Source organism: Staurois parvus, unplaced genomic scaffold (genome assembly GCF_062004578.1).
Source record: "Staurois parvus isolate SC_StPar_1 unplaced genomic scaffold, SC_StPar_1.0 ptg002447l, whole genome shotgun sequence".
Classification (NCBI taxonomy): domain Eukaryota; kingdom Metazoa; phylum Chordata; class Amphibia; order Anura; family Ranidae; genus Staurois; species Staurois parvus.
In genome coordinates, this window is record NW_028320243.1 from 76,814 (window position 1) to 103,161 (window position 26,348).

At 43.5% G+C, this 26,348-nt stretch overlaps 1 protein-coding gene across 1 annotated transcript in view; it reads right to left on the reverse strand.

Moving 5' to 3' along the window:
• The window catches only part of LOC149430867 (uncharacterized), a 58,893-nt gene that overhangs the window by 13,545 nt on the left and 19,000 nt on the right, over positions 1-26,348 (reverse strand). Inside the window, exons 9-18 of the mRNA XM_089665978.1 lie at positions 24,898-24,933; positions 21,267-21,326; positions 19,487-19,513; positions 18,954-18,986; positions 13,037-13,322; positions 11,011-11,168; positions 10,885-10,929; positions 7,827-7,868; positions 5,149-5,407; positions 1,547-1,701 (exon numbers count right to left, since the gene is read on the reverse strand). Coding sequence (XP_089522104.1) covers positions 1,547-1,701; positions 5,149-5,407; positions 7,827-7,868; positions 10,885-10,929; positions 11,011-11,168; positions 13,037-13,322; positions 18,954-18,986; positions 19,487-19,513; positions 21,267-21,326; positions 24,898-24,933 — 1,101 coding nt within the window. The remainder of the gene's footprint in view (positions 1-1,546; positions 1,702-5,148; positions 5,408-7,826; positions 7,869-10,884; positions 10,930-11,010; positions 11,169-13,036; positions 13,323-18,953; positions 18,987-19,486; positions 19,514-21,266; positions 21,327-24,897; positions 24,934-26,348) is intronic.

Genomic DNA, 26,348 nt, shown 5'->3' on the forward strand with positions numbered 1-26,348 from the left:
TTGTCTGCAGCCAGAGATTGTTACATCTGTCTGGGTGGGGGTTGGTCAAGACTGAATAGTAATTTCTGGAGGTTGAGACCCCATTGTTGGTATCAGTGAAAAGAATAATGTCCCATCGTTGGTATCAATGGGAGAAATAGTACCCTATTGTTGGTGTTAGTGGGAGGAATAGTGCCCCATCATTGGTGTCAGTGGGAGGAATAGTGCCCCATCATTGGTGTCAGTGGGAGGAATAGTACCCCATCATTGGTGTCAGTGGGAGGAATAGTGCCCCATCATTGGTGTCAGTGGGAGGAATAGTGCCCCATCATTGGTGTTAGTGGGAGGAATAGTGCCCTATCATTGGTGTCAGTGGGAGGAATAGTACCCTATTGTTGGTATCAGTGGAAGGAATAGTGCTCCATCATTGGTGTCAGTAGGAGGAATAGTGCCTATCATTGGTGTCAGTGAGAGGACGAGTGCCCCATCATTGGTATCAGTGGAAGGAATAGTGCTCCATCATTGGTGTCAGTAAGAGGAATAGTGTCCCATCATTGGTGTCAGTGGGAGGAATAGTGCCCCATCATTGGTATCAGTGGAAGGAATAGTGCCCCATCATTGGTGTCAGTGGGAGGAATAGCGCCCCATCATTGGTATCAGTGGGAGGAATAGTGTCCCATCATTGGTGTCAGTGGGAGGAATAGTGTCCCATCATTGGTGTCAGTGGGAGGAATAGTGCCCCATCATTGGTATCAGTAGGAGGAATAGTACCCCATCATTGGTGTCAGTGGGAGGAATAGTGCCCCATCATTGGTGTCAGTGGGAGGAATAGTGCCCCATCATTGGTGTCAGTGGGAGGAATAGTGCCTCATCATTGGTGTTAGTGGGAGGAATAGTGTCCCATCATTGGTATCAGGAGGAGGAATAGTGCCTCATCATTGGTGTCAGTGGGAGGAATAGTGCCCCATCATTGGTGTCAGTGGGAGGAATAGTGCCCCATCATTGGTATCAGTAGGAGGAATAGTGCCTCATCATTGGTGTCAGTGGGAGGAATAGTGCCCCATCATTGGTGTCAGTGGAATAGTATCCCATCATTGGTGTCAGTGGGAGGAATAGTGCCCCATCATTGGTGTCAGTGGGAGGAATAGTGCCCCATCATTGGTGTCAGTGGGAGGAATAGTGCCCCATCATTGGTGTCAGTGGGAGGAATAGTGCCCCATCATTGGTATCAGTAGGAGGAATAGTGCCTCATCATTGGTGTCAGTGGGAGGAATAGTGCCCCATCATTGGTGTCAGTGGAATAGTATCCCATCATTGGTGTCAGTGGGAGGAATAGTACCCCATCATTGGTGTCAGTGGGAGGAATAGTGCCCCATTGCAGGAGTCAGGAGGAGGAATGGTCCCCCCAGGACCGGATAAAGGCAAGCAAAGGGCTGCATTTGACCCATGGGCCGCAGTTTGGAGACCTCTGATGGAAAGGTAAGAATGGCTCGGCTCCACGGATGGTGTAGAGGAGTGAGACTACAACTGGTTAAACAATCCTTAAAGGGAACACATTAAATCTTACTCGGGGTATCGATGTGAAGACCGAACACTTGAACTTCACACAGTTCCAGGCGTGTCTCCTTGTCCGGGATGACGATATTGATGTATCGGCCCTCCATCCCGTCACAGTTAAAAGAGAAGGATTCTCCGGGGCCGATGGATGACACCGTCCCACACCTGCATGATAAGGAGGGCAATGATGGTGATTCCGGGATTTATATGAACATTTCTGTCTTCAATGTATAGATCTGATGTATCGCTCAAAAAGACAACGATCGCTTTGTACTGTACATCTTATTTCGGCTGCCTTTTTTTTTTGTCATCTGTTGACTTTGCCCGCCCCTAAAACCATTGTAATACACGTCAACCAATCAGAAAAGCAGAGTTTTCAGTGTTGGTGGAGGCCAGGGGGGTGCTAGTGGTGGTGGGGGCCAGGGGGGTGATAGTGGTGGTGGGGCCAGGGGGGTGCTAGTGGTGGTGGGGGCCAGGGGGGTGCTAGTGGTGTTGGGGCCAGGGGGGTGCTAGTGGTGGGGGGCACTGAATTTTAGCGTTGCCTAGAGCAGCACAAGAGAAAAATACCCCACTGCCGGTACATCCTCTTCTTAATTATTGTTTACCCACTTCACCACTTAGGACGTACCTACATGTTCCATCACCCTTAGGACGTACCTGCACGTTCCATCACCCTTAGGACGTACCTACATGTTCCATCACCCTTAGGACGTACCTACATGTTCCATCACCCTTAGGACGTACCTACATGTTCCATCACCCTTAGGACATACCTGCACGTTCCATCACCCTTAGGACGTACCTACATGTTCCATCACCCTTAGGACGTACCTACATGTTCTATCACCCTTAGGATGTACCTACACGTTCTACCACCCTTAGGACATACCTACATGTTCTACCACCCTTAGGACGTACCTGCACATTCCATCACCCTTAGAACATACCTACATGTTCTATCACCCTTAGGATGTACCTACACGTTCTACCACCCTTAGGACGTACCTGCATGTTCCATCACCCTTAGGACGTACCTGCACATTCCATCACCCTTAGGATGTACCTACATGTTCTATCACCCTTAGGACATACCTGCACATTCCATCACCCTTAGAACATACCTACATGTTCTATCACCCTTAGGATGTACCTACACGTTCTACCACCCTTAGGACATACCTACATGTTCTATCACCCTTAGGATGTACCTACACGTTCTACCACCCTTAGGACGTACCTACATGTTCCATCACCCTTAGGACGTACCTACATGTTCCATCACCCTTAGGACGTACCTACACGTTCTACCACCCTTAGGACGTACCTGCATGTTCCATCACCCTTAGGACGTACCTGCACATTCCATCACCCTTAGGATGTACCTACATGTTCCATCACCCTTAGGACATACCTGCACATTCCATCACCCTTAGGATGTACCTGCACGTTCTACCACCTTTAGGATGTACCTGCACGTTCCATCACCCCTAGGACGTACCTGCACATTCTATCACCCTTAGGACGTACCTGCACGTTCCATCACCCCTAGGACGTACCTGCACATTCTATCACCCTTAGGATGTACCTGCACGTTCCATCACCCCTAGGACGTACCTGCACATTCTATCACCCTTAGGATGTACCTGCACGTTCTATCACCCTTAGGATGTACCTGCATGTTCTATCACCCTTAGGATGTACCTGCACGTTCTATCACCCTTAGGATGTACCTACATGTTCTATCACCCTTAGGATGTACCTGCACGTTCTACCACCTTTAGGATGAACCTGCACGTTCTACCACCCTTAGGATGTACCTGCACGTTCTATCACCCTTAGGATGTACCTACACATTCTCTTCCTAGTTATTATTTCCCCACTTCACCGCTTAGGTCGTAGCTGTACATCTTCAGGTTGAACAGGTTCTACATGGCTACATTTATCCTAGCCTCAAAATTTGTGGTCGGCGATGGGCTTTCCTGTAGAAGTGATCCAAGCAGCTCTACAGCCACTGGATCACTTCCACATGCCATGGAAGGGGCCCCCTTTCCCACCGCCACTCTCTACCCATCATGGAGCCCAGTACCACTACGACCTGTCTGTCAGGCATCTACCTAAAGAGGAAATGCGCGCACATCTGTACCCGCCCCTCCTCTCTGACATCAGAACCCAGAAGCAATGAGAATTTCATCTCTTACAGTTTTGGTTTGTTCCCCGTTGTAAAGCATCTGATCCAACCAATTTCTGTTCGATCAGAAGCTTTTGAGAGCAGAGGAGAGATCAGGGGTCTAATAGAGTGGCTAAAGTTCCACCGGGCGTTGTGGTGGGCTGCCTTGGTAATAAAAGGGTCATGCGTGGTTTCTTTTTCATTCGTTGTGGTGGGCTGCCTTGGCAATAAAAGGGTCATATATGGGTTTTTTTCATTTGTTGTGGTGGGCTGCCTTTGAAATAAAAGGGTCATACATGGGTTTTTTTTCATTCGTTGTGGTGGGCTGCCTTGGTAATAAAAGGGTCATGCATGGGGTTTTTTTCATTCGTTGTGTTGGGCTGCCTTTGTAATAAAAGGGTCATGCATGGGCTTTTTTGCATTCGTTGTGGTGGGCTGCCTTTGAAAAAAAACCCATGCATGACCCTTTTATTACGAAGGCAGCCCACCACAACAAATGAAAAAAAACCCCATATATGACCCTTTTAGTACCAAGGCAGCCCACCACAACAAATGAAAAAAAAAAACCATGCATGACCCTTTTATTACGAAGGCAGCCCAACACAACGAATGAAAAAAACCCCATGCATGACCCTTTTATTACCAAGGCAGCCCACCACAACGAATGAAAAAAAACATGTATGACCCTTTTATTACCAAGGCAGCCCACCACAACAAATTAAAAAAAACCCATATATGACCCTTTTATTACAAAGGCAGCCCACCACAACAAATTAAAAAAAAAACCCATGCATGACCCTTTTATTACCAAGGCAGCCCACCACAACGAATGAAAAAAAACTATGACCCTTTTATTATGAAGGCAGACCACCACAACGAATGAAAAAAAACCATGTATGACCCTTATATTACCAAGGCAGCCCACCACAACGGATGAAAAAAACCCATGTATGACCTTTTTATTACCTTTGTTGTGGTGGGCTGCTTTGGTAATAAAAGGGTCATATATGGGTTTTTTTCGTTCGTTGTGGTGGGCTGCCTTGGTAATAAAAGGATCATATATGGTGTTTTTTTCATTCGTTATGGTGGGCTGCCTTTGAAAAAAAACCCATGCAAGACCCTTTTATGACCAAGGCAGCCCACCACAACGAATGAAAAAACCCATGCATGACCAAGGCAGCCCACCACAACGAATGAAAAAACAAACATGCTTGACCCTTTTACGACCAAGGCAGCCCACCATAACGAATGAAAAAAACCCATGCATGACCCTTTTATTACCTTTGTTGTGGTGGGCTGCTTTGGTAATAAAAGGGTCATACATGGGGGGTTTTTTTCATTCGATGTGGTGTGTTGGCAGCACTTGGTGAAAATGACCTGTAGGGTCTCATGGGCACCTTTGAGTTCCATAGCTAACATAAGTAGGGATTAAACGTGAGGCGTACACTGGGTTCTTCTTCCAGGCCGTAGCAGAGGTTCCTACATGGATCTCGGCTCCATCAAGGCTTCCGGATTCGGAGTTCTTCCTGCTGGTCAATGCCACGAAGAAGACTTTGTGGGTTGATTTCAGGTCGAGAAGCCACCAGGGGTTACTCTCCACCGTGGTCTGAGTACAGGTGGATAGGTCGCCATCGGTGGCTTTGCTGGAGTCACCTCCATCCGTGGTCAGTTGGGAGGTCTTACCATTAGGCGCTATGTTAGGTGCTGAAGAAGATACAAAACATCCAAAATTATTATTGCGGTAATCGTTATTATCATCTGACACTTTAAAGGAAAATTCCAATCTAAGAATACAAAAGGAAACAACAAATTTCTGAAACGTTTATCCAAAAACAAAACTATTTGCTAAAACCCAGTCAAGATTTTATTGCTCCATAATTCATCATCAATTCAGGAGCATTGGACGGCTCAACCAGTATTAAAAAGATACATCGGGTTCAGCTTGGACTTCAGTAGGTGTTCCCACAGGGGAAAGTGAAAAGAAAGAAAATAATTCATTTGAATTTAAATTTAATTATAATTTTATTATAAATTCAATTCAAACAGATGAGATATACAAATGAATGGGACAGAAAATAACCTCCTACCAAAGTCAGCCTAAACAGTGTTTGCATACTTATTTCAAAAAAAAATTACAAGAACAGATTAATACACAAAAATAACTTTTATAAAAAATATTATAAAAAAAAAAAGCTAAAGAAAAATAATTTTTTTATAAATTAAAAAATGTATATAAATTAATTATAAATTATATTCGCACACATCTCAGGAGGGATTTTGGCCCACTCCTCTTGGCAGATCCTCTCCAAGTCATTAAGGTTCGGTGGCTGATGTTTGGCAACTCGAACTTTCAGCTCCCTCCACAGATTTTCAATCAGATGAAGGTCTGCAGACTGGCTAGGCCACTCCAGGACCTTAATGTGCTTCTTCTTGAGCCGCTCCTTTGTTGCCTTGGCCGTGTGTTTTGGGTCATTGTCATGCTGGAACACCCATCCACCACCCATTTTCAATGCCCTGGCTGAGGGAAGAAGTTTCTCACCCAAGATTTGATGGTACATTGCCCCGTCCATCGTCCCTTTGATGCGGTGCAGTTGTCCTGTCCCCTTAGCAGAAACCCCCCCAAAGCAGAATGTTTCCACCATGTTTCACAGTTGGGATGGTGTTCTTGGGGTCATAGGCAGCATTCCTCTTCCACCAAACACGGCGAGTTGAGTTGATGCCAAAGAGCTGGATTTTGGTCTCATCTGACCACACTTCCCACCAGTCCTCCTCTGCATCATTCAGATGTTCAGTGGCAGACTTCAGACGGGCCTGGACATGGGCTTTCTTGAGCAGAGGGACCGTGCGGGCACTGCAGGATTTCAGTCCTTGTCGGCGTAGTGTGTTACCAATTGTTTTCTTGGTGACTGTGGTCCCAGCTGCCTGGAGATCATTGACAAGATCCTCACGTGTAGTTCTGGGATGATTCCTCACTGTTCTCATGATCATTGACACTCCACGAGGTGAGATCTTGCATGGTGCACCAGACCTAGGGAGACTGACACTTGTTTTGTGTTTCTTCCATTTGTGAATGATTGCACCAACTGTTGTCACCGTCTCACCAAGCTGCTTGGCCATAGTTTGGTAGCCCAGTCCAGCCTTGTGTAGGTCTACCATCTTGTCCCTGACATCCTTGGACAGCTCTTTGGTCTTTGCCATGGTGGAGAGTTTGGAATCTGATGGTTTGATGGCTCCTGTGGACAGGTGTCTTTTATACAGGTAACACAATGAGATTAGCAGCACTCCCTTTAAGAGACTGCTTCTAATCTCAGCTTGTTACCTGTATGAGAGACACCTGGGAGCCAGAAATCCTGCTGAATGATAGGGGATCAAATCCTTCTTTCCCTCATGAACATGCAGATCAGTCATCATTTGTTAGATGCATTTCTGCTGAATTTGTTGTTGTATTCTGTCTCTCAGTGTTACATTACACAGGATTCACCCTCTCTATTTGTCCAGGACACCGTTGTCACCAAGGCAGGAAGTGATGGGAATCCATAATTCTACATTTCCACCTTCCAGTGGGGACACTCACTAGAGAGACAACTTTCTAAGAAAAATATTTGGAGTCACAGGCTAAGTGTTTTTGACCACATCAATCATCCCTGAAGAAGGTGATTGTCAGGACCTGGATAACCTGCTGGTGGCACTGTGGTTTTGTGGGTGGAAGGTTGCAGTTCCAGTGTCCACCAGCGTGTGGACACTGGAACTAGCAGACAGTAGCTTCCCGTAACCAGTCTCCACCATATGTCGGTCGCTGGGGAGACACCTAGTGGTAGACAGTGGAACTACAACCCTCCACCCAGGGAACCACAGTGCCACCAGCAGGTGATCCAGGTCCTGACAGTGATGCCGATCCTTGAAATATGTTGACTACGGTTAGACAGGACAGGGGGTGCAGGGACCATCTCACACATGAGATCCATGCAGCAAACAACAGGGACTTTATCTCTTCCCTACTTGAAGTAGTATTTGATGCTGCTGGGGGACTACTAGTCTCAGGACATTTCCGCAGGACTTGCTGGGACTTGTAGTCTCCCATCAGGTACAGGGGCGAATCTTGTCAATATTGTTCAGTCCTTACCAGCACTGGAATGCTTCAGAATATTCATCAACTCCTTGGCACCTGCAGTAAAGAAATTCGATCAAAAAAAAAATATTAGAGGACATCAAAGCAACATTTAATGAAATGAATGAAAGTTCGTCCAGCCTGAAGTCCCGTGAGGTGGTCCCTCCCTGTGCGCATACGCTCAGCAATCTCCATTGACTACAAAACACCTCCCCCTATTATATGGAGAGGGGAGGGGATCTAGAGTCCTAAAACACACCTTTTCTATGGTGTCACTGACCATTTGGGAACTCAGGCACTGCTGGAGGGCCCGGGGTCAGTAGGGGGCCCCATGAGATGCCCCTGGTACCTTTCATAGGCTTTTTTGGGTGTGGTTTGAGTGTGGGCGAGGACACAGGGGCCCCATGATCCCCTATTGCACAGGGGCCCCATGATTTGGCATGAGATGCCCCTGGTACCTTTCATAGGCTTTTTTGGGTGTGGTTTGAGTGTGGGCGAGGACACAGGGGCCCCATGATCCCCTCTTGCCCAGGGGCCCCATGATTTGGCATGAGATGCCCCTGGTACCTTTCATAGGCTTTTTTGGGTGTGGTTTGAGTGTGGGCGAGGACACAGGGGCCCCATGATCCCCTATTGCACAGGGGCCCCATGATTTGGCATGAGATGCCCCTGGTACCTTTTATAGGCTTTTTTGGGTGTGGTTTGAGTGTGGGCGAGGACACAGGGGCCCCATGATCCCCTCTTGCCCAGGGGCCCCATGATTTGTCAGTCCGCCTCTGGTTGTCACCTTAGGACAGGAGGTGAAGGACCCAGCTGGTGCAAAGTCCTTATGAACTGGTGATGTCAGCTGCCTGGTCCCAGGCCAGAGGTTCCCTCCCTTATTTAGAGCAGGCCCTTTAAGTCTGGTATGAATTTAAAAGGAATACCCCCCCCCCAAAGAAAAAAAATGTGGTAGGACCCCAAGGTGGTACATTATCCAGGGGTGACCCCCCCCCATAACAAATCATCTTGTCTCCATGTTGATGGGTGCCAGAAGACCTTGGCCCAGCACTGGTAAGGGAGGACCTAAATACCCTCCCAGCAGCCAGCATCAGTTGGAAACCGATTACTGGGATCTGCTGGCTGCTGGGAGACACCCGCTGGTGGACACAAGAACTACAACCTTCTACTTTGGGAAAGCTACATGTAGATGTGATGAGTTCAATTACAAACATTTTGACTTTGGGAAGCACAGCGCCACCAGCAGGTGATCCAGGTCCTCACAGTATCCTGATATTTTCTCTTACCGCTCCTTGTATTCTGAGAACCGTGTCTTAAATTGAATTATTAATAATAAAAATGAACAAGAGATTTGGCAGAGGGTGGGCATGGAACTTACATGTACAGTTGTGGCCAAAATTATTCAACCCCCAATGCTGTAAAGGGGTTTAGGGACTATAGTGTACATTTGGAATTGTATTCAGAATCAAATCCTACAAGGACGTTGTAACTACCCAAATGCAACTAAAATGACATCAATTGTTTATGTAATACAGTAGTAAATGGTTCTTATGTGGTTTCTTCATTGCCACAATTATTCAACCCCTTAAAGACTACCACTCTGAAGAACAGAGGTTCATACAGGTGCTTTCCATCAGGTATTGAAAACACCTGTGGATGTCACCGAGCAGCAATCAAGCATAATAAGCACCAATTAGGCAGCTTTAAAATGACTGTGATACTCAGCTCCTTCTAGACATTTACTGGTGTGGTTACAAACATGGTGAAGGCAAGAGAATGGTCCAGGAAGACAAGAGAAGAGGTGATTTCTCTTCACAGGAAGGGCAATGGCTATAAGAAGATTGCAAAGATGTTAAACATACCAAGAGACACCTTAGGAAGCATCATTCGCAAATTCAAGGCAAAGGGCACTGTTGAAACGCTACCTGGTCGTGGCAGAAAGAAGATGCTGACTTCGACTGCTGTGCGCTACCTGAAGCATAGAGTGGAGAGAAGTCCCCGTGTGACTGCTGAGGAACTGAGAAAAGATTTGTCAGATGTGGGTACAGAAGTTTCAGCCCAGACAATAAGACGCACACTGCGTAATGAAGGCCTCCGTGCCAGAACTCCCAGGCGTACCCCCTTGCTGTCTCCAAAGAATAAGAAGAGTCGACTGCAGTATGCCAAAAGCCATGTGGACAAACCACAAAAGTTGTGGGATAGTGTTCTGTGGACTGATGAAACAAAATTAGAACTGTTTGGGCCCATGGATCAACGCTATGTTTGGAGGAGGAAGAACAAGGCCTATGATGAAAAGAACACCTTGCCTACTGTGAAGCATGGTGGAGGGTCAATCATGCTTTGGGGCTGTTTTGCTTCTGCAGGTACAGGGAAGCTTCAGCGTGTGCAAGGTACCATGAATTCTCTTCAGTACCAGGAGATATTGGATGGAAACGTGATGCAGTCCGTCACACACCTGAGGCTTGGGAGACGTTGGACCTTTCAACAGGACAATGATCCCAAGCATACCTCCAAGTCCACTAGAGCATGGTTGCAGAGGAAAGGCTGGAACATTTTGGAGTGGCCATCGCAGTCACCAGACTTAAATCCGATTGAGAACCTCTGGTGGGACTTAAAGAAAGCAGTTGCAGTGCGCAAGCCTAAGAATGTGACTGAACTGGAGGCCTTTGCCCATGAAGAATGGGCGAAGATACCCGTAGATCGCTGCAAGACACTTGTGTCAAGCTATGCTTCACGTTTAAAAGCTGTTATAACTGTAAAAGGATGCTGTACTAAGTACTAAGATTGAATGTCACTTGGGGGTTGAATAAAACTGATAATGCTGTGAGCACAGAAAAGACATTTGTGGTTATTTCATTATAACTGTTATGTTATATTTGTCTGACCTACAAGTGCCTCTTTAATGTAAATGTAAGCAAGATGACTGAATGATCAAAAGCAATGTCAAACTGGCCAAAACACTCAATTTCAGTGGGGGTTGAATAATTTTGGCCACAACTGTAGATGTGATGGGTCTAATTATAAACATTTTGGTGATTTCTGACATAATTCTGAATATAAATGGTGGACTTACTCTCGTGTTCTGCACTGTCGGAGGAGTCGCTGTAGACCGGCATGACTGAAAGGACAAAGTTATTATATTATTGGGAGGGAAAAGAGATTTTCACATAAACGATGACCTCTTTGATATTTTTCTTACCTTCATAATTATCTGGGAGGTCTGAGCCGTAAACTTTCACCTCGCACAGCGTCAGATAACCGGCTCTCCCCGGTATGGTAACCGTGACGTACTGACCAACCATCCCACACACGTACTCTTGCTCCTTCCCCAGGTCCAGAGATGTAATTTTCGCACATCTGAGTGAAAGAGTGATATACTTGCTGTACATTATATAATACATCATAAAAATCATATAATAATGCCCTACAGTCATTTTTTCTTCCAGGATAGAGTAGTAGTTGTAGTTTCGCAACAGCTGGAGGGCCTCCAGTTTGGCACCCCTGCTTCAGAACGTCTAGTCCAATGAGGCATTGCACGTCTGACAGTTACAAGCATGACTCCCAAAAGGCAGAGGCATGATGGGACTTGTAGTTTTGCAACAGCTGGAGGGCCGCCAGTTTGGCACCCCTGCTTCAGAACGTCTAGTCCCATGAGTCATTGCACGTCTGACAGTTACAAGCATGACTCCCAAAAGGCAGAGGCATGATGGGACTTGTAGTTTTGTAACAGCTGGAGGGCCGCCAGTTTGGCACCCCTGCTTCAGAACGTCTAGTCCCATGAGTCATTGCACGTCTGACAGTTACAAGCATGACTCCCAAAAGGCAGAGGCATGATGGGACTTGTAGTTTTGCAACAGCTGGAGGGCCACCAGTTTGACACCCCTGACCTAGGCGAGCGGAAATGGACATTGGACATTGTCCTCCTCTCCTCCCTCCCCGTAGATTTCTGGGACACGTGACAGGTCCCAGAAGACTACGGGACCATTCAGAAAGCGCAGTGGGCACTCGGCTGTAAAGCCGCAAGCTGTCACAGCCGGGTGACCACACTGAAGATGCCGGAGCTGGGAAAACAGGGCGGCCGGTGAAACAGGCTGCAGGGGGGACCGAGGGACAGGTGAGTGTCCGTTTTCTAAAAGTCAGCAGCTACAGTTTTGTAGCCGCTGACTTTTATTTATTTTTTTTATTTTCCCTGGAACTCCGCTTTAACTTACTGTATTGCCTGTTTGGAGATGCTACCGCATTGTTGACTCTGTTACATTCCTGTCTGGGCGTGGCAGCAAGTAATACAGACTTTTTTTTTTTTTTTAAAAAAAGGTGGAAATTGCAACAGCAGATTCTGTGAATGGTAGGAGTCTCAATTAAAATGTATGGTGGAAGCTACCATTTTGTGCGTGTAAAGGGTTATCTGTAGAGTTAGAGTGATTCTAAAGGCGTAATAAAAAAAAAAAAAAAAAAAAAAAAAAAAAGTCTATCTTTACCTGCTGTGGGCAGTGGTTTTGCACAGAGCAGCCTGGATCCTCCTCTTCTCGGGTCCCCCGCAGGCTCTACCGGCTCCTCTCTCCTGTCGGGTGCCCCCACAGCAAGCGGATTGCTATGGGGGCACCCGCTGCTCACACACGGAGCCGCGGCTCAGCCCTCTCTCTCTTCTCATTAGCTCACTTGCTGTCAGGGACGGACTGACAACGCATGGGGCCCCCAGGGAATAGGGGAGCATGGGGCCCCTGTGTCCTCACCCACACTCAGACCACACCTAAAAAAGCCTATGAAAGGTACTAGGGGCATCTCATGGGGCCCCCTACTGACCCTGGGCCCTCGGACAGTGCCCAAGAGCCCGAATGGTCAGGCTGGAAAAAACCTCCCCAGAACTACTGCGTTTGAGGAGAGCTTCTTCAGTTGGAAAACACGGCTATCCAGCGTTTTTGAGCTTTTGCTAAAAATGCTAAAAAAATGCAAAAGTCTGAAAGACGCTAACGCAAAACCACTAAAAAAGGTGTCAAAACTCGTGTTTTTAGTGCAACATTCTACGGCTAATGCTACCAGCGTTTTTTTATTGTCCGACGTACATGAGGCCTAAATGTGTTTATATCTGCTTGCCAGTTCAGTCTCACAGGTAAGTCTTTATGCAGCCGGGCCACAATCCAAATCACGTCATATTTCCTCAAAAAGAAATTAGGAAAGGTGGTGGGAAGCGCTATCATGGCCCACATCAAGTTTGAAGGCTTCACCTTGGGTTTCGTGTGCCTCCTCTCTCAGAAGATGTTCCGATTCTGAGCTCAGCCCCTTCGATCCGCTCTTTGCAGCAGTCGCCTCTGTTTAGGATTTTGACTTTGGTGACGTTGCAGACTTTGGTAAGGTCCACCCTCCACCAGGGCTCTATGTCCAGGTCAGTGTGGGAGCAGTGTTTGGACATGTAATTGGTATTTGTAGAGCCGTCGATGGCATTTTCTGGAGCTCCAAACTTATCGTAAGTGCTGGACTGAGAGCTGATTCCTCGGAAAGCAAGATTTTCACCTTGAAAGAGCCAAAGATTATTTAGTTACTTCTTTATAAACTTTATCGCTCATGTGTCTAAGTTTGTGGACACATGACCATCATACCTTGTTAGTCATCCCACTGCAACACCAAAAAAAACCTTTGTGTCAGGGTCCTGTCTACGGCAGAAGTTCTGGAAGATCTGGCATTTCTGCCAGTACTCTGCATGGCCGCAGAAGTACTCATCAGCCTCAGTCTGGTGCCAGAGGCTCATCACTTTACCAAGTTGCTGGATGATCTCTAGCTCCCTGTGCCCTGTTCCTGGTTCCTGTTTCCTGTGATTCTTACCTGTGATTTCCTGTTACCGACTCGGCTTGCTCCTGGACCTGTCTACTCCGATTTACCCCTGACCTGACCTCGACTTGGATTACGGATACTCTCTCTCTCGCTCCTCTGTGTATGACCTCGGCTATCCCATCTGACTACGTCTGCTCTGATTCCCACCTGGTACCTGACCTTAGCTTGAACCGACTACCCAGTGCACATCTAAATCCAGGAAGGGCTTGCAAACCACGCACAGGCGCCTCCTGTCTGCAGACCTATCTCCGTGCACCAGCTGTGCTTCTGAGTGGATCACCAACCAGCACTCCTACAGGTGACCTGTGCAACTTTGGGCCAGACTTCCGCTGTCCCACTCTCAGGAGAGTCCGGAACTTAGCCGCAAGGGAAGCCCTCTCTCTATTGGCCTCCATCACCAGGTACGTGATACTTTGGGTCTATAAAATCCTCCACTTATTTAGGAAGATTTTCCAAAAGATTTTGAAGTGGGTCTGTGGTCATTCGTGGCCATTCAGTCAAAAGATCATTTATGAGGTCAAGACCTGACGCTGGCTGAGAAGACTTGGATTGCAATCGATATTCCAGTTAATCCCAAATGGGTTCTACTGGGTTGAGGTACAGGCCACTCATGTTCCTCAACACCAAACAGGTCAAATTATGTCTTTATGTAGCTGGCTTTGTACACGGGGGCACAAACATTCTGAAACAGGAAAGGACCATTCCAAAACTGTTACCACATGTGTCTAAAATGTCTTTGTAGGCCTTCGTATTAACCAAACCCTTCACTGGAAGCATCTGAACTTAGTTATTTTTAGGGGTTTCTACATGCCTTCGGGGATACAGTAGGTGTGATGGTTAGGTGTTCACAAATATTGTAACAATATATTGAATGGCATTAGATCAAACTTCAGCTCACACACAATTTATATCACAGTTGTAGATGAATATTGAAAAGGACATGGACCATGAAGTACACCCATTGCAGTTCCCATGTGTATTATAAACAATGACCTACAAAGGAAGACAGGAACTACATTCTACTTTCCATAATTCTTTCATTTCACCTAAACATCTGTAAGCTGTGGAATTTGCAGTTTTAAAGCTTTTCTGGCTTAGAATATTGAGAATATTCAACAAGAATATTGAAAAAGTAACATTGAGGATGTGGACTATGGAATACACCCATTGCAGTTCCCATGTGTATTATAAACAATGACCTACAAAGGAAGACAGGAACTACAATCTACCTTCCTTCATTCTTTCATAGAAACGTAGAAAAGTGACGGCGGCTGAAAAAGGCCGAGTGGTCCATCAAGTCTGCCCATATTTTTTTTTAATGTGTTTTTTTGTTAACTTTTTTGTGTAGAGCTATGCTGTCCCATGCATGTTTGAAGCCACTTACTGCTGACTGACTTACTACCTCTGCTGGAAGTTTACTCCAAGCATCTACTTTTTCAGTAAAATAGTACTTTCTGAACTTAGTTTTGAACTTTCCTCCAGTTAGTCTAAGATCATGTCCCCATTCATTTCACTTAAACCTCTGTAAGCAGATGAATTTGCAGTTTTAAAGCTTTTCTGGCTTACTTTCATCTTCTGTACTCATGAGTATATAGTAGGTGTTAATGGTCAGGAGTCCACAGACTTTTGGCCGCATATTGTAACAATTTATTGGATCGTATTAGATCAAAGTTCAATTCCCACACAACTTATATTATCGTTTCAGAAGCATATTGAAAAGGTAACATTGAGGATGTGGACTATGGGATACACCCATTGCAGTTCCCATGTGTATTATGAACAATGACCTACAAATGCAGACAGGAACTACAATCTACTTTAAATAATTCCTTAATTTCATTTAAATAACTTTAAGCTGTGGAATTTGAAGTTTTAAAGTGTTTCTGGATTACTTTCAATTTCTGTACTCATGAGTAGGTGTTAATGGTCAGGAGTCCACAGGCTTTTGGCCATATATTGTAACAATTTATTGGATCATATTAGATCAAAGTTCAGTTCACACACAACGTATATTAGCATTTCAGAAGAATATTGAAAAAGTAACATTGAGGATGTGGACTATGGAATACACCCATTGCAGTTGCCATGTGTATTATGAACAATGACCTACAAATGAAGACAGGAACTACAGTCTACCTTCCATCATTCTTCATAGAAACAGAAAAGTGACGACAGAAAAAGACCGAGTGGTCCATGAAGTCTGCCCATATCTTTTTTTTTATGTGTTTTTTTGTTAACTTTTTTGTCTGAGAATAGATCTATGCTTGTCCCAAGCATCTTTGAAGATATTTACTGTTGACTGGCTCACTACCTCTGCTGGAAATTTATTCCAAGCATCAACTACTTTTTCAGTAAAATAGTACTTTCTGAGATTAGTTTTGAACTTTCCTCCAGTTAGTTTAAGGTCATGTCCCCATTAATTTCACTTGAACATCTGTAAGCTGTTGAATTTGCAGTTTTAAAACTTTTCTGGATTACTTTCAATTTCTGTACTCATGGGTATATACTGTAGTAGGTGTTAATGGTCAGGAGTCCGCATATTTTTGGCCATATATTGTAACAATTTATTGAATAGTATTAGCTCAAAGTTTAGTTCACACACAACATATCACAGTTTCAGAAGAATATTGAAAAGGTAACTTTGAGGATGTGGACTATGGAATACACCCATTGCAGTTCCCATGTGTATTATGAACAATGACCTACAAATGCAGACAGGAACTACAATCTACTTTAAATAATTCCTTAATTTCATTTAAATAACTTTAAGCTGTGGAATTTGAAGTTTTAAAGTGTTTCTGGATTACTTTCAATTTCTGTACTCATGAGTAGGTGTTAATGGTCAGGAGTCCACAGGCTTTTGGCCATATATTGTAACAATTTATTGGATCATATTAGATCAAAGTTCAGTTCACACACAACGTATATTAGCATTTCAGAAGAATATTGAAAAAGTAACATTGAGGATGTGGACTATGGAATACACCCATTGCAGTTGCCATGTGTATTATGAACAATGACCTACAAATGAAGACAGGAACTACAGTCTACCTTCCATCATTCTTCATAGAAACAGAAAAGTGACGACAGAAAAAGACCGAGTGGTCCATGAAGTCTGCCCATATCTTTTTTTTTATGTGTTTTTTTGTTAACTTTTTTGTCTGAGAATAGATCTATGCTTGTCCCAAGCATCTTTGAAGATATTTACTGTTGACTGGCTCACTACCTCTGCTGGAAATTTATTCCAAGCATCAACTACTTTTTCAGTAAAATAGTACTTTCTGAGATTAGTTTTGAACTTTCCTCCAGTTAGTTTAAGGTCACGTCCCCATTCATTTCACTTAAACATCTGTAAGCTGTTGAATTTGCAGTTTTAAAACTTTTCTGGATTACTTTCAATTTCTGTACTCATGGGTATATACTGTAGTAGGTGTTAATGGTCAGGAGTCCGCATATTTTTGGCCATATATTGTAACAATTTATTGAATAGTATTAGCTCAAAGTTTAGTTCACACACAACATATCACAGTTTCAGAAGAATATTGAAAAGGTAACTTTGAGGATGTGGACTATGGAATACACCCATTGCAGTTCCCATGTGTATTATGAACAATGACCTACAAATGAAGACAGGAACTACAATCTACTTTACATAATTCTTTCATTTCACTTAAATAACTTTAAGCTGTTGAATTCACAGTTTTAAAGCATTTCTGGCTTACTTTCATCTTCTGTACTCAGGGGTATATAGCAGGTGTTATTGGTCAGGAGTCCACAGGCTTTTGGCCATATATTGTAACAATTTATTGAATAGCATTAGTTCAAAGTTCAGTTCACACACAATTTATATTACCATTTCAGAAGACTATTGAAAAGGTAACATTGAGGATGCAGGCCATGGGATACACCCATTGCAGTTCCCATGTGTATTATGAACAATTACCTACCAATGAAGACAGGAACTACAATCTACCTTCCATAATTCTTTCATAGACACATAGAAAAGGGACGGCAGAAAAAGACCGAGTGGTCCATCAAGTCTACCTATTATTTTTTCTGTATGTGTTTTTTTGTTAACTTTTTTGTCTGAGTATAGATCTATGCTTGTCCCAAGCATCTTTGAAGCTATTTACTGTTGACTGGCTCACTACCTCTGCTGGAAATTTATTCCAAGCATCAACTACTTTTTCAGTAAAATAGTACTTTCTGAGATTAGTTTTGAACTTTCCTCCAGTTAGTTTAAGATCACGTCCCCGTTCATTTCACTTAAACATCTGTAAGCTGATGAATTTGCAGATTTAAAGCTTTTCTGGCTTACTTTCAATTTCTGTACTCATGGGTATATAGTAGATCTTATTGGTCAGGAGTTCACAGACTTTTGGCTGTATATTGTAACAATTTATTGAATAGCATTAATTCAAAGTTCAGTTCACACACAACTTATATTACCATTTCAGAAGAATATTGAAAAGGTAACATTGAGGATGTGGACTATGGGATACACCCATTGCAGTTCCCATGTGTATTATAAACAAAGGCCTACAAATGGAGACAGGAACTACAATCTACTTTCCATAATTCTTTCATTTCTCTTAAACTGTTGTAAGCTGTTGAATTTGGCTGTGGACTATGGGATACACCCATTGCAGTTCCCATGTGTATTATAAACAAAGGCCTACAAAAAAAGACAGGAACTACAATCTACCGTCTATAATTCTTTCATTTCAGCTAAACATCTGTAAGCTGTTGAATTTGCAGTTTTAAAGCTTTTCTGGCTTACTTTCAATTTCTGTACTCAGGGGTATATAGTAGGTGTTAATGGTCAGGCGTTCACAGACTTTTGACCATATATTGTAACAATTTATTGAATAGCATTAATTCAAAGTTCAGTTCACACACAACTTATATTACCAATTCAGAAGAATATTGAAAAGGTAACATTGAGGATGTGGACTATGGGATACACCCATTGCAGTTCCCATGTGTATTATAAACAATGACCTACAAATGAAGACAGGAACTACAATCTATTTTCCATAATTCTTTCATTTCTCTTAAACAGTTGTAAGCTGTTGAATTTGCAGTTTTAAAGCTTTCCTGGCTTATTTTCAATTCTGTACTCATGAGTATGTAGTAGGTGTTGGCATTGAGGATGTGGAATATGGAATACACCCATTGCAGTTCCCATGTGTATTATAAACAATGACCTACAAATGAAGACAGGAACTACAATCTACCCTCTATAATTCTTTCATTTCACTTAAACATCTGTAAGCTCTTAAAGTTGCTGTTTTAAATCTTTATCTGGCTTACCTTCATCTTTTGTACTCTCTTGGGCCACAATTACTGAAAATCAGAAAAGACAAAAATGGTAAAAATGCAATGTTACAACGACACAAACAATTTAAACAAACATTTTTGCAAGCTTCTTTTTAATAAGTGTAATGCAAATGCCAATGTTTTATTTCTAAATTCTCCATTTTTATCCAATCCTGCTCCCGTCTTTTCTTTTCATTTCCCAAATCAGCAACCTGTATTTCTTTCTCACAGACAGCATTCTCCTCTGTACTTTAAACAGCAACCCTGTAAAATATGTAGTCAGGAGTCATTGCCAAAAATGAAATTGAGAAAGACGTTTATGGTCAAGAAGAAGCTACCATAACCTTAACCTTGTTACATTCCTGTCTGAGTGTGACAGCGAGTAATACACACTTGTTTTTTTTTTACAGTTCAGAATTGCAACAGCAGATACTGTGACAGGAACTACAATCTACTTTCCATAATTCTTTCACATAAACATCTATAAGCTATTAAATTTATAGCTTTTAAAGCTTCATCTGGCTTACCACCATCTTCTTCTTTGTCTCCAAGTACTGAAAATCAGAAAAAAAAAAAAAAAAATTAAATAAAGCCAATGGCCAATGTTGTAGCAAGACCATGAACATTTTAACTAGTTTCAGACTTTGGATGTGCTACACAAGCCCAAAAACATCATCATTGTACACATGACGCCCTCCCCGGATCCTGCATTCACTATATCCGCTCTCTCCGGACCTAGCATTCACTATATGCGCTCTCCCTGGACTCCGCATTCACTATATCCGCTCTCTCCGGACCCCGCATTCACTATATGCGCTCTCCCTGGACCCCGCATTCACTATATCCGCTCTCCCCGGACCCTGCATTCACTATATCCGCTCTCTCCGGACCCAGCATTCACTATATGCGCTCTCCCTGGACTCCGCATTCACTATATCCGCTCTCTCCGGACCCCGCATTCACTATATGCGCTCTCCCTGGACCCCGCATTCACTATATCCGCTCTCCCCGGACCCCGCATTCACTATATCCGCTCTCCCCGGACCCCGCATTCACTATATCCGCTCTCCCCGGACCCCGCATTCACTATATCCGCTCTCCCCGGACCCCGCATTCACTATATCCGCTCTCCCCGGATCCCGCATTCACTATATCCACTCTCCCCGGACCCCGCATTCACTATATCCACTCTCCCCGGACCCCGCATTCACTATATCCGCTCTCCCCGGACCCCGCATTCACTATATCCGCTCTCCCCGGACCCCGCATTCACTATATCCGCTCTCCCCGGACCCCGCATTCACTATATCCGCTCTCCCCGAACCCCGCATTCACTATATCCGCTCTCCCCGGACCCCGCATTCACTATATCCGCTCTCCCCGGACCCCGCATTCACTATATCCCCTCTCCCCGGATCCCGCATTCACTATATCCACTCTCCCCGGACCCCACATTCACTTTATCCGCTCTCCTCCTTTCTTTCTCCTCTGACTTTCCTAGGAGGCTGTATGACCCCTGATCCTATGTCTGGACAGTGCTGATTGGTCTTTCGCCAATCACATCTACTCCCCCCCCCCCCAAAAAAAAAAAAAAAACCTCTCTAGCAATATACACTAAACTGAGCATGTGTAGAGTGTCTCCTATGGCTCTGTATTATCAGCAGATGGATTGGGGACAGTAGAAGAAGGGGAGGATCAGACAAGACAGGATCAAGCAACCTTTTTACACAATGCTGAGGATTAACCCCTTAGGTTCCACAATGAGTATAACAAGCATGCTTTATTGCCTATACAGACTGATTGTACTGTTGGGGGTTTAGTAACACTTTAAGCAGCCCTGGTATGTGTATGTAGGGACTGATGTGAATGTACAATATATATGTAAAGCACTGCGTAAATTGACGGCGCTATAAGTACCTGTATAATAATAATAAATCTCTAAATGAGCCAACTAGAAACTAAGGAATTCTGCCTCACTGAAGAAGCTGCCGTAGTCAGAAGTCTGCTACTTTCCTGTCTGGGTGTGGCAGAGAGTAATGCACATTTTTTTTAAATGCCCGAATTGTAACAGCAGATGCTGTGAATGGTGAAAACTTCTACTAAAACTTGTGGTGGCAGCTACCGCGTGTGTGTGTAAAGGGTTAATTGTACGGTTGACCTGCCCCCCTGCAACGGTCACTCTCATTCTGCTGACACTTAAATTGTTTCCACGATGGAAAATCACTGCACAGGGTGACGTTGACATTGTGTAGGTCACAGAGGGTTCCAACCCTTCTCCCCTCCGGCCAATAACAAATAAATACTCACTGAAGTCCAGGTAGTCGGTGGCGTCGTCCTCATCAACTAATAGACCCCAGAGATAGTCAACTGCAAGGACAACAACGCATGTCAGTACCACATTCCTTGCACCAGTTCACTTCACTTAAAACATTTTCTTTCGCACTAGGGTGCGGGTGTCAAACACCCTGAATCAAGCCCGTCTGGCCATTTCATGAGGCCCTTCACCTCTCCTGTCACAAATACATATATATATATATACATACATACATATGTATACACATATACATACATATACATACATACATACATATATACATATATACACATATACATACATATATACATACATACATACATATATACACATACATACACATATACATACATATACATACATATACATACATACATATATACATACATACACATATACATACATATATACACATACATACATATATACACATATACATACATATATACACATATACATACATATACATACATACAGTATATACACATACATACACATATACATACATATACATACATATATACACATATACATACATATATACACATATACATACATATATACATACAAATATACACATATACATACATATATACACATACATACATATATACACATATACATACATATATACACATATACATGCACATATACATACATACAGTCATGGCCGAAATTGTTGGCACCCTTGATATTTCTCCAGGAAATCATGTATTTCTCACGAAACGTATTGCATTAACACATGTTTTGCTATACACATGTTTATTCCCTTTGTGTGTATTGGGACAAAACAAAAAAAGGGAGGAAAGAAAGCAAATTCGACATAATGTCACACAAACCTCCAAAAATGGGCTGGACAAAAGTATTGGCACCCTTTCACAACTGCGGATAAATAAGAATGTTACAAGCATGTGATGCTCCTGTAAACTCACCTGGGGCAAGTAACAGGTGTGGGCAATATAGAAATCACACCTGAAAGCAGATAAAAAGGAGAGACGTTCACTTAACCTTTGCATTGTGTGTCTGTCTGTGCCACACTAAGCATGGACAACAGAAAGAGGAGACGAGAACTGTCTGAGGACCTGAGAACCAAAATTGTGGCAAAATATCAACAATCTCAAGGTTACAAGTCCATCTCCAGAGAACTAGATTTGCCTTTGTCCACAGTGCGCAACATTATCAAGAAGTTTGCAACCCATGGCACTGTAGCTAATCTCCCTGGTCGTGGACGGATGAGGAAAATTGATGAAAGATTGCAACGCAGAATAGTCCGGATGGTGGATAAGCAGCCCCAAACATGTTCCAAAGACATTCAAGCTGTCCTGCAGGCTCAGGGAGCATCAGTGTCAGCGCGAACTATCCGTCGACATTTAAATGAAATGAAACGCTATGGCAGGAGACCCAGGAGGACCCCACTGCTGACACAGAGACATAAAAAAGCAAGACTACAGTTTGCCAAAATGTACTTGAGTAAGCCAAAAGCCTTCTGGGAAAACGTCTTGTGGACAGATGAGACCAAGATAGAGCTTTTCGGTAAAGCACATCATTCTACTGTTTACCGAAAACGGAATGAGGCCTACAAAGAACAAAACACAGTACCTACGGTAAAATATGGTGGAGGTTCAATGATGTTTTGGGGTTGTTTTGCTGCCTCTGGCACTGGGTGCCTTGACTGTGTGCAAGGCATCATGAAATCTGAGGATTACCAAAGGATTTTGGGTCGCACTGTAGGGCCCAGTGTCAGAAAGCTGGGTTTGCGTCCAAGATCCTGGGTCTTCCAGCAGGACAATGACCCCAAACATACGTCAAAAAGCACTCAGAAATGGATGGCAAAGAAGCGCTGGAGAGTTCTGAAGTGGCCAGCAATGAGCCCAGATCTAAATCCCATTGAACACCTGTGGAGAGATCTTAAAATTGCTGTTGGGAAAAGGTGTCCTTCCAATAAGAGAGACCTGGAGCTGTTTGCAAAGGAAGAGTGGTCCAAAATTCCGGGTGAGAGGTGTCAGAAGCTTATTGATGGTTATAGGAAGCGACTGATTTCAGTTATGTTTTCCAAAGGGTGTGCAACCAAATATTAAGTTAAGGGTGCCAATACTTTTGTCCAGCCCATTTTTGGGGTTTTGTGTGACATTATGTCATATTTGCTTTTCTGCCTCTGTTTTATATTTGTTCCAATACATACAAAGGGAATAAACATGTGTATAGCAAAACATGTGTTAATGCAATACCTTTTTTGTGTGAAATACTTGATTTTCAGGAAAAATATCAAGGGTGCCAACAATTTCGGCCATGACTGTATATACATACATATATTTACACACACTGCATGTTGAATTGCATTTTTTATATATAACAAAATATATGAAAAACATTTTTTAAAATATATTTTTTTAAAATATATTCTTCAGATTTATTTTAACATATAAAAAAGTCATTTTAACATATATTTTTACATATATTTGTAAATGCATTCCAAAAATGTAGATTAAATGTATTTTTAATGACATGCAGTATATTTGAAAATGTATTTTTAAAAATATTTTTCATATATTCTGCAATATATAAAAAAAAGCACTTCAACATACAGTGTATATATATATATATCCACACACTGCATGTTGAAATGCATTCGTCCTAAATTCCAAATTATATGAAAAATATTTTTAAAAATATTTTTCATATATTTTGTAATAAAAAAGCATGTCAACATACAATATATATATATTGAATAGCGTTTTTTTATATATAACAAAATATATGAAAAATATTTTTTTTTAATATATATTTTTTAAATATATTCTTCAGATTTATTTTAACATATAAAAAAGTCATTTTAACATATATTTTTACATATATTTGTAAAGGCATTCCAAAAATGTAGATTAAATGTATTTTTAAAGACATGCAGTATATTTGAAAATATATATAAAAAAAAAAAAATATATATATATATATATATATAACAACAACCAACCAAATGACTTTGATCGTGAAGCTGTGGCATTATTAAAAATGTATCATGATGGTTTGTTGTGGTGTCTTAGAACAGTTTTCTCTGATTTTTGTTGAGAGGGTCAGCCCCCCATGTACTGTACATTACATATATTATAATCTATTGACATATATTTTGAAATATACTGAACACGGTCAAAATTGTAGTATTTCAAATATATGTCAATAGATTTGGGAAGAATATTTTTAGAATATATTTCAAATATATTTTTCTTCCATGTGGGGGACCTTAGACTGTATGCTCCTCGGGGGCGGGGACTGCTGTGAATGTACAATATATATATATAAAGCGCTGCGTACATTTATGGCGCTATACAAAGTACCCGAAATAGATAAATACAATAAATGCACTGGAGGCAGGTCGCAGGTTAAGTTCTCCTCCTGCCTTATGTTACCCCGCAGATAAAAAAAACAAAAATAAATAAAGTGAGACTCCAGACAAAGTTTTTCTTTTCATTGGACCTCCTCATTGCTGTTGGAATTGGTATTTCCATCCCGTAGAAATAACAGTCACCTCCCCCACTCCAAACTAAACTACGGATTGTCTGGAGATCCCCTTTAAGGCCCCACAGATTATGTGCAGGAATAGAATGTTACAGAAAGAAGCCTTACATGTCCATTTGGTGGCGTTGGAGATACTCACGAGAGCTGTAAAGGATACATAGCGAGGGTAAGAAGACACAAAGTATCACATCTTGCAGCCAGAACAATAAATGATGAACTTGCACCCGTCAGACACAACTTGATGACCAATGACAGGTAAAGGGAATAACATGGATTATCTGGTGACAATGGCTTCTGAAAGCAGGTGGGATATATTATGTATATATATGTGTTGAAAGCAGAAATAATGGCCGAGTGTAAGGATTGGAGGGACTTTGACAAGGACCAAATTGTAATGTCTGGATGACTGGGTCAGAGCAACTCCAAAACTGCAGCTCTTGTGGGATGTTCTCAGTCTGCGGTGGTCAGGACCAAAAAGTGGTCCAAGTAAGGAAAACCGTCTAACTGGAACCAGGGTCATGGATGGAGGTGGGGAGGGAAGGCTCATTGATGGGGGGGGGAGAGAAGGCTCATTGGAGGTGGAGAGGGAAGGCTCATTGATGGAGGTGGGGGAGGGAAGGCTCATTGATGGAGATGGAGAGGGAAGGTTCATTGATGGAGGTGGGGGAGGGAAGGCTCATTGATGGAGGTGGGGGAGGGAAGGCTCATTGATGGAGGTGGAGAGGGAAGGCTCTTGGATGGAGGTGGGGAGAGAAGGCTCATTGGAGGTGGAGAGGGAAGGCTCATTGATGGAGGTGGGGGAGGGAAGGCTCATTGATGGAGATGGAGAGGGAAGGTTCATTGATGGAGGTGGGGGAGGGAAGGCTCATTGATGGAGGTGGAGAGGGAAGACTCTTGGATGGAGGTGGGGGTAAGGCTCATTGATGCACATGGGCAGGGAAGGCTCATTGATGGAGGTGGGGGAGAGGGAAGGCTCACTGATGAAGATGGGGGAAGGAAGGCTCTTGGATGGAGGTAGGGGGAGGGAAGGCTCTTGGATGGCTGTGGGGGAAGTCTCATTGATGGAGGTGGGGGAGGGAAGGCTCATTCATGGAGGTAGGGGAGGGAAGGCTCTTGACTGGAGGTGGGGGGAGGGAAGGCTTTTGGATGGAGGTGGGAGCAAGGAAGGCTCTTGGATGGAGGTGGGGGGAAAGGCTCATTGAGGCACATGGGAAGTGAAGGCTCATTGATGGAGATGGGGGAAGGAAGTCTCTTGGCTGGAGGTGGGGGGAGGGAAGGCTTTTGGATGGAGGTGGGGGGAAGTCTCATTGATGGAGGTGGGGGAGGGAAGGCTGGGGGAAGGGAAGGCTCATTCATGGAGGTGGGGGAAGCAAGACTCTTGGCTGGAGGTGGGGGGAGGGAAGGCTTTTGGATGGAGATGGGGGGAAGTCTCATTGATGCACGCGGGAAGTGAAGGCTCATTGATGGAAGTGGGGAGGGAAGGCTCATTGATGGATTTGGGGAGGGAAGGTTCATTGATGGAGGTGGGGGAGGGAAGGCTCATTGATGGAGGTGGAGAG